This window comes from Tauraco erythrolophus, chromosome 1 (genome assembly GCF_009769465.1).
Source record: "Tauraco erythrolophus isolate bTauEry1 chromosome 1, bTauEry1.pri, whole genome shotgun sequence".
In the NCBI taxonomy this organism is placed as follows: Eukaryota; Metazoa; Chordata; class Aves; order Musophagiformes; family Musophagidae; genus Tauraco; species Tauraco erythrolophus.
The window spans coordinates 99010171-99019504 of record NC_141465.1 but is presented as its reverse complement, the minus strand read 5'-3'; the positions used below and the strand labels follow the sequence as shown (position 1 = coordinate 99019504).

Sequence of the window (9334 nt, the reverse complement as noted above, 5' to 3'; positions counted from 1 at the left end):
CATAGTGTAAGCCAGTGTAAGTGTCAGATATGCGTATTCCTATTGTTAAAGATTTGCATTTTGTCTATGTATTAGCCTTTCAAGAGCACAGCTTTCTGATTAAGCTGCTAATAAGCATTTTTAAATTTTGTTTTTATTTTGTTTCATTTTTCCCCCAATAAATACACACTGTATATTCAATACACAGCAACGTGGAACAACACATCAGTAGTCGGCACTCATTGGCATTACCTTCATACATATTTCTGACTTTTCTGTGTGAAAAATACAGTAATTTCCTGATGAATGTATAGAAAATTATGATGCCAGTCTAAGCTATCAAATAGTGTGTGCTACAAATTTGACAGAAAAAGCATTTTAGATATACTGTAAAATCATCGAGCAAATAAAATATTCATTACTTGCACAGGTGGATTAAAATCAATAAATGCCATTTTGTTGTTATAAACTGTCTGATGTAACAAACATCAGCCTGGCAGAGGCATATATTCATATGCAGGCATAATTTTTTATGCGGCTTTTTCCAGTTAGGCACCTAAGTCTCTATTGGCTCTAAGAGCCACAATTTGTAAAGGTGTCAAGATGATACGATTTCCAATAAATCATTAGAAATTGCTAATAATAAGCTATATCTGAAAACAAGTATTAAAAAGTAGCTCTGTTGAAGTTAACACTAAAAACCACAGTGACCTATAGAGCAAGAGGCAAGTGCTTCATTTATGATCATCACCTGGTAGTCAGTCATAGGTTTGAGGCTCTAGTGCTAGTGATTCCGATTTTATTTTTCCTCTAAGTATTCCATGCATGTCGTTTGTATCAATGGGATGTTGTAAGCTGCAAGATGTTTGATAAAAAAGGCAGATTTTACAAGCAAAGACTCCAGTTACTTGGATAAAGGGTTATACAGTTTTTTCCCTTAATTCAAAGTCTCGAGTACTTGTTTTACAAACTGCAGAGTGCCCTAAAATGTATTGACTTCATTGTGGAGTCAGAGTATTTATTGTGTAATGCTGAGTCATATAAAAAAAAAAAAAAAAAGAAAGGCATTCACTAAGCTGGAGAAAAAAGTGATGGAGACACTAGCCTCCTGGAAAAAAAAAGTCAAATTCATCTTGGGTTTTGTGTTTGGTTTTTTTTTTTTAACATAAGCAAATCAGAAGAAACATTGTCAGAAATATATTATTAGTATATACCACTGTAGTAGTGAAATTATTGTTTTATCCTGCTGGTGCTGTCCTGCTCCATCAGAAAGGAAACTAGAGTTACCGAATGTGCACACACTTAGGGGTACACACACACGCAGTATATACCCCAAATGCAGCGGTATCTCTAGCACGCTAGAGGGAGCCATTACATAATTGCAATGACCCTTCCCCCCCCCCCCCCCCGTCCTCCAATTAGCAGAACTTGCATAGAAAATCTCTGGACATTCTGAGACGTCTTGCAGCTTTGGCACAGGCTACGGAATACGGAAAGGAAAGCACAGGACTCAAGTTGAAGCGAAACGAGGTCTCCTGATAGCTTAGGGGCTTATTCTGGTGTTTGTTCTATTTTTTAAATTGTGCTGATTTTACAGGAGACTTCTCCAAATAAAGGATTTAGGCGAATACGCCGATTTTCATCAGCCAATCTGAAGCCCTCATTCAGAAAGCAAAGCCCATTCTGTAAACATATCCTTTATTCCGTCTGTCTGTCGCTCTCACACAGAAAGTTGGCACGTCTGAGAGTAGTGATTTTACGCTGTCACTAATGTATGTGTAGTTTATTTATATACTGCATTTTAACACAGCATTAGTTTTATAATGGTTACTAGCAGACTCTGCGTGGCAAACTGTCCGTTTCAAAGCTACAAAGAGGTCTTCAGGACGGGAAGATGGGTCTAGAAAGAACACTTACTTGAATTGATAAATTTGTAAGACTTTCTCCAAGTCAAACGATATTTATGGACATAATAACTCAGAAAGGGCTGAAGGTTATCCTATTGAGCAAGGCGAAAGAGCAGCTTCCTTAACTGAATCTTTTAACAGCCACTCCTAAAATAATTGTCAGGACCGTCTTATAATTGCTCCAGAGTTGATTTTATTTTTTTTTCTTTTTTTTTTTTTTCTCCTTTTCCCCCTAAACGATTCATGCTACTTACACGCTCGTCACTCACAGCTCACAAATGGCAGCTTCATTTTTCCGTACGCGCGGGTCGAGACCGGCGCTCCGGCAGTCCGAGCACTCACCTCTCCAGCCTCAGTCCTCCCCCCCGCGCCGGCCGCCCCCGGCCGAGAACGAGCCTCCCGCCGCGGCGGGGGCGGAGGCGGGCGCCGCGCCGCGCTGGGCGGGGAGGGGAAGGGAAGGGAGGGGAGGGGAGGGGAAGGGAGGGCGCTGCTGCGGCCCCGAGCCCTGCACCGCGGGACTGCCGCCGCGCCTCCCCCCCCCCCCGCCCCCCACCCCGCTCCAAGCTCTCCCGCACCGCGGCCCCGCGGGCACGGGGGATGCTCCCGCGCTCAGGACCTGCCCCCCGGGGAGGGCGACACCCGCTCGGGGCGGCTCCCGCATGGCCGGGGCGGGGGTGGCAGCGCGGCAAGAGGGGGTGCTCCCCATCCACCCGCCCCTTCCGCCATGCATCCCCGGGCCGGTGACGGGCTTGCGCCGGACCCCGGGAGGATTCGAGGACCGTGCCGCGGAGTCAAGTCCTCGCCCCGGGGGTGTCGCGTACACCCCCTCCTTTCCCACCCATCACCGCGGAAGACTTGTTAATATGTCTTAAAAATAAGTAAATAAGGGGGAGAGGGCACATATATCTAAATAAATGGATGGATGGATGGATGGATGGATGGATGGATGGATGGATGGATGGATGGATGAATAACGCGGAGCCGGGAGCCGCCGGGGGGGGCGCGGCGCTGCGGTGCGCGGCGAGACACCGCAACCCGCGCGCCCGCCCGCCCGCCCGCCCGCGCGAGCCCTTCGCACGTCGCGCGTCTCCCACCGAACCGATCTAATCAATGACACCCAGCGCCCGCCGCGGCCCCGCCCTCCCCCGCCCGCCCGCCTCTTCCCATTGGCGGGTGGGCGCCGGGGCCGGTCGCCGCCGCCGCCGCCGATTGGCTGGCGGGGAATCCGTATCAATGTTTAAGCCGCGGCGTGAGGTGAATAGAGGCAGTCGGCGAGCGGCGCTGGGCGAGCGCGGCGCGGCGCGGCGGCCCCGCGAGTGCTGCAGTGAGGGAGGCGAGGCGGAGGAGGAGGGGGGGAGAGAGCGAGCGAGAGGCAGAGAGCGGCTCCAACTGTTGAATTTTCGCCGAATTCTCCACTTACCTGCGGGCGGCTGGTGAAATGGATCTGGTTTATCGGGGATCGGCGTTCCGTTCGCGTGCTGCCTGGCTAAGACTGGCGACCGTCTGTTTGAAAGGGGCCACCCATCAATGAGGCAGAGAAGAATATTTAATTTTTTTTTTTCCTCTTTTTCTTTCGAGAAAGCCTCTCTACCACAGGTTGCAGAATTAACTGTGTACTTTGGGTCCGGACTCAAATAAAGGAGAGAAAAAAAAAAAACCCTAAACAGTGCAGAACTGAGACTCGGAACTAGATCTGTGAGCTATGTATTTGGAACCTATGCTTTTTTTGTTTTGTTTTTTCTTTTAATATGAAAGATCTCTGATTTATTTCACACATAACACTGAGGAAAGGTGGTTTAAAAACACTCAGCAAAGCAGGAGACAGACGCGCCTCTGTGCCAGTGAGTGGATAACAGCCTTGTTTTCCTGATCCTCAGTCTCCCGGAGAAAGAGGTATAGTAAAAGTGTAGCTGGATCCGAACCCCCCCCCCTCCCCCCCCGGCTTCCATTCTCTTTTTTTTTTTTTTTTTCCCTCTCCCTACCTCCAAAATATAAATCTGATTAATTTTTTTCCTGTCTGTAGAGTGAGTCAGAGAAGCGTTAGGAAGAAGCTGCAACTAATGTCTGTGAAGGGAGGAACATGAGGCGATAGTGAATGTGATTTGTTCCGCTGGATCTGACTCATCCAGCAGATTGAAACACCTGCATTTCTGGATGTGCCGTTCATTTATTTCTGGTTGTTTAAAAGAACCTGAAATAAAATCTAGTTGCCCTTCGCTAATATTTACCTATACACCGTGTCACTGGGAAAGGTATATCAGAGAGGGGGAACGCATCTGGCGTTGCCGCCGCTTTTCTCCCGTGTACCAAGATGCCCAGAGAGACTGTTAAAGCTTGAAAGGACTGCAAAAAAATGCATCACACCAATCGCGGAACTGCATAGGTTTTCATATAAGCGAATTAGTCGATTAAAAGATCTCCCACTTTATTCATCGCTAGGATTTTTTTTTCCTTCTTCTCCCCTCCCCTAAATGAAGAGAACTAGGCGGCAGTGTCATTGGAAGGAGATGCTGAATAGAAAGAAAAGAGAGGCACTTGACAGCGCAGCCCTGTGAATACAGAGACTGTTTCCCTTTTAGCGAGAGACTAAGAGAGAAAGAGAGTGTGTGTGTGTGTGGTGGCTTTTCTTTCTTTCTTTCTTTCTCTTCCCCCCTCCCCTTCTCTCTCTTGCTCGCTTTCTTTTTTTTTTTTTTTTTTTTTTTTTTTAATCTATGCGTCCAGCCATGGGTTGCCTGTTGATTTCCTCTTGGCTGGAGAGTAAAGCAAACTGGAATTAAACTGCATCGAGAAAAGTGCAGCTCCTCAGACACGCACACGCACAGATACACGGAGAGAAAGGATGTGGTGGTGGCGGCGGCTACTGGCCTGTCTTAAAGAAACCCAAGTGTGCGTCTGATTGCGCACAGCCTGTGATTTCTCTCAAAAATATACATTTACTGCTATTGGTGACGGTCAGCTGGTGGGTTTCTTAATTTATTTTTTTTTACCCACGGAAGCACGAGTGCGAGGCTGGTAGTAAAGGGAGAGAAAGGAAACTACGAATCCGGACACTAGTTTTTGCTGGGTTTTTTTTTGTGTGTGTGTGTGTGTGTTTGTTTTCCCCTCTTGCCCTGCAATCCTCATTCCCTCGCCTACTGATTCGGTAAGGAAAGAGTGAGGGTGTACAAGAGAGAGAGGGCAGCGAGATGCAGCTCTCCGCCGCAAGCAATGCAAGATTAGATCTCTAAATGCAGCAAAACACTCCCTGAAAACCAACAACCCCGCGGTGCAATCAGACATTTCGCTGCCTCTCACTGCACACGAAGAGGGCTTCAACAACAAGCTGAGACTTTTTTTTTTTCCCCTTCTGTCTCTCTCCCACCCCTCCACTCCATCAAGCGATGAGTAGCAAATAAGCTTTTCTACTCCTGTTCACAGACCTGTGGCCACCCCCCTTTCCTATGTATATATAAAGACACATATTTAAAAAAAAAAAAAAAGACCTTTTTGATCGTTTTTAGAAAAACAACCACTGTCGCCGATTTTTTATTGTTGTTATTATTTTTATTATCCTTTGTACATCTGCGGGGAATCAAGGATCGGGAACGCCTCGCCTGCCGGGAGGAGAAGATCTTTTGCAAATTTTCTGTTTTTTGAAATCCTTCCACTGCCGAAGTTGGACAGCCGAAGTAACTGCGAGGGGACTGCAAGCACGGCAAGCGCTTGCTGAAACGCTGCCGAAGCTGCTCCCCACCCCCCCACCCTCCCGCCCCCTCCGATTTCTCCCTCCCTCTGAGCTACATGGTCCATTTGCTGCCTCTCATCCTGTGTCTCTGCAGATGTTTTAGAGCAACAGGTTCAGGAACTTAAAATATAGGGGTGGGGAGAGAGAAGGAAAAAAAAAAAAAGAAAAAGGGAGAGAAAGCCGACGGAGGAGGAGGAAGAGCAAACCCAGCGCGGGAGGCAGAGAAGACGGGGACAACCCTGGTCGCCGCTGCAGCTGCTGCCCCCCCCCTCCCCTGCTCGGGGATGTACCTTTCCATTTGTTGCTTCTTCCTCTGCTGGGCTCCCGCCCTGTCGCTCAAGAACCTGAATTACTCGGTGCCGGAGGAGCAGGGAGCGGGCACGGTCATCGGGAACATCGGCCGCGATGCGCGGCTGGCGGCGGGCGCGGCGGGAGGCGGCATGCTGCCCGCGGAGCGCGGCGCTCCCGGCGGCGGCCCCGGCGGTGGCCGCGGCCCCAAGTCCACCTTCCGGGTGCTGGAGAACTCAGCCCCGCATCTCCTGGACGTGGACGGGGAGAGCGGGCTGCTCTACACCAAGCAGCGCATCGACCGCGAGGCGCTGTGCCGGCGCAGCGCCAAGTGCCAGCTGTCCCTCGAGGTGTTCGCCAACGACCAGGAGATCTGCATGATCAAGGTGGAGATCCAGGACCTGAACGACAACGCACCAGCGTTCCCCTCTGACCAGGTGGACATGGACATCTCGGAGAATGCTGCGCCGGGCACCCGCTTCCCCCTCACCAGTGCCCACGACCCGGACGCTGGAGACAACGGGCTGCGCACCTATCTGCTCACCCGTGATGACTACGGCCTCTTCTCCCTTGATGTGAAGTCCCGCGGGGATGGCACGAAGTTTCCAGAGCTGGTCATCCAGAAGCCATTAGACCGTGAGGAGCAGAGTCACCACACCCTGGTGCTGACGGCACTGGACGGCGGCGACCCACCACGCTCGGGCACCGTGCAGATCAATGTGCGTCTCATTGACTCCAATGACAACAGCCCTGTTTTTGAGGCGGCTTCCTATGTGGTAGAGCTGCCAGAGAACGCACCACTGGGCACTCCCGTCATTGACCTTAACGCCACTGATGCAGATGAGGGCACCAACGGAGAGGTGCTCTACTCCTTCAGTGGCTATGCACCCGAGCGTGTCCGTGATCTGTTTAGCATCGACCCACAGAGTGGCCTCATCCGTGTCAAAGGCAACCTGGACTATGAGGAGAGTGGCCTCATTGAGATCGATGTCCAGGCTCGCGACCTGGGGCCCAATCCTATCCCTGCTCATTGCAAGGTCACCGTCCGCCTCATCGACCGCAACGACAACGCGCCCACCATTGGCTTTGTCTCCGTTCGCCAAGGAGCACTAAGTGAGGCTGCCCCACCGGGCACCGTCATTGCCCTGGTGCGGGTCACTGACCGCGACTCGGGCAAGAATGGGCAGCTGCAGTGCCGGGTGCTGGGCGGCGGCGGCGGGCCCGGAGCTGTCCCTTTCACCCTGGAGGAGAACTATGACAATTTCTACACCGTGGTCACTGACCGGCCCCTGGACCGTGAGGCACAGGACGAGTACAATGTGACCATCGTAGCACGTGATGGGGGCAATCCCCCACTCAACTCCACCAAGTCATTTTCTGTCCGGATCCTTGATGAGAATGACAACCCACCCCGCTTCAGCAAGAACCTCTATGTGTTGCAGGTGCCCGAGAACAACATCCCTGGAGAGTACCTCGGCTCCGTCTTGGCCCAGGACCCTGACCTGGGCCAAAATGGGACAGTCTCTTACTCCATTCTGCCTGGCCATGTGGGCGATGTCTCCATCTACACCTATGTCTCTGTCAACCCCACCAATGGTGCTATCTACGCCTTGAGGAGCTTCAACTACGAACAGACAAAGCACTTTGAGTTTCGTGTGCTAGCCAAAGACTCAGGTTCACCCCACCGCGAAAGCAACGCCACTGTGCGTGTCACCGTGCTCGATGTCAACGACAATGCACCCCTCATCGTCCTGCCCGCCCTCATCAATGACACCGCTGAGCTGCAGGTGCCACGCAATGCTGGGGTGGGCTACCCTGTGGGCACCGTCCGCGCCCTGGACAGTGACTTTGGGGAGAGCGGGCGCCTCACGTATGAGATTGTGGAAGGCAATGAGGAGCACCTCTTTGAGATGGACCCCACTAGTGGTGAGATACGCACCTTGCATCCCTACTGGGAGGAACTCAGTCCTGTGGCTGAACTGGTGGTAAAAGTCAGTGACCATGGCAAGCCCAGCCTCTCCGCAGTGGCCAAGCTCATTGTCAGGGCCTTGGCGGGGCCCCTGCCCGAGGCTGGTGAGCCGCAGGTGAATGGTGAGCAGCATCGGCGACCACACTGGGACTTGTCGCTGCCCCTGATCGTGACGCTGAGCACTGTCTCCATCATCTTGCTGGCTGCCATGATCACTATTGCCGTGAAGTGCAAGCGAGAGAACAAGGAGATCCGCACCTATAATTGTCGCATTGCCGAGTATAGCCACCCTCAGCTGGGAGGAGGGGGAGGCAATGGCGGGGGAGGAGGAGGCAGTGGCAGTGGAGGGGGCAAGGGCAAGAAGAAGAAGATCAGCAAGAATGACATTATGCTGGTGCCCAGTGAGGGCGAGGACAGCCGGGGCCCCCTCAATGTCATGAACGTGGTGAGCAGCCCATCCTTGGCCACCTCACCCATGTACTTTGACTACCAGACCCGCCTGCCCCTCAGCTCTCCCAGGTCTGAGGTGATGTACCTGAAGCCCGCCTCCAACAACCTGACTGTACCCCAGGGACATGTGGGCTGCCACACCAGCTTCACAGGGCAAGGGACTAACGCCAGCGAGGCTCCCCCGAGCCGGATGTCCATAATTCAGGTAGGAGACTTTTAGAATACCCTGGACCTCACTTTAGACGCTGGTTTAACTTTACCTTTTGTCTGCAGTGAAATCTGCTGTAAGGCACCACTGAAGGGACCAACACAAGTCACTAAAGAGAGGTGGACTTAATGAAAGTGGAACCAGACCACATCTGGTGGGTCTGGTTCTGCTGTCACACTGGTGTTTCCTGTGTGATTCAGAAATAAATGCCCACTGAAACAAACAGAATTATGGCAGGGCAAGAGAGATGTGTGTGAGAGTGCAGGCAGGAGTTTAGTACGTTTGGGTCACGCTGGGGTATTTTCCCAGAAGATCGTCAGACAGAGGTGGGTGCTTCCACAGGTTTCACTTTGCTTTGACTTGGGGTGGAAAAGGGGGAGGGTGTTTCTGAGGCAGTCGTATCATCTGGAGTAACTAACAAGACGTGGGAGAAACTCTACACACTGAGGACATCTATTGCAACAGTGTATTATAGCCCTCCAATCCTGTATGTAAATATGAGCTATCTTTCCAAGATGTATGTTTTTATTTTTTTTATTTCCTTCTTTAGAATATATATACATAAATATTTATATATTTTTTTTTAATGCAGAACAGTATCATTGGGGCCCCATTGCCTCCTCCTCTCCCCATAAACAACCAAACCTTCAGTGTTGAAAATTCTGCTTAGTCAAATAGAAAGAAAATGTATGTGGTGATTCCCTCCTACCCCCAAATGTTAACAGAACTCCCATCCTGTCATAAAACAGCAAAACAACTAGTCAGATTTCCAGTAGCCTGAGTCAATATTGATGATTGCTTTATAGCAA

The 9334-nt window shown here is 51.0% G+C and overlaps 1 protein-coding gene across 1 annotated transcript in view; it reads left to right on the top strand.

The window, feature by feature from the left end:
* Positions 1–5894: 5894 nt before the first annotated feature.
* Positions 5895–9334, top strand: part of PCDH17 (protocadherin 17) — a 92626-nt gene continuing 89186 nt past the window's right edge. Inside the window, exon 1 of the mRNA XM_086611753.1 lies at positions 5895–8522. Within this exon, the coding sequence (XP_086467879.1) occupies positions 5895–8522 (2628 nt within the window). The remainder of the gene's footprint in view (positions 8523–9334) is intronic.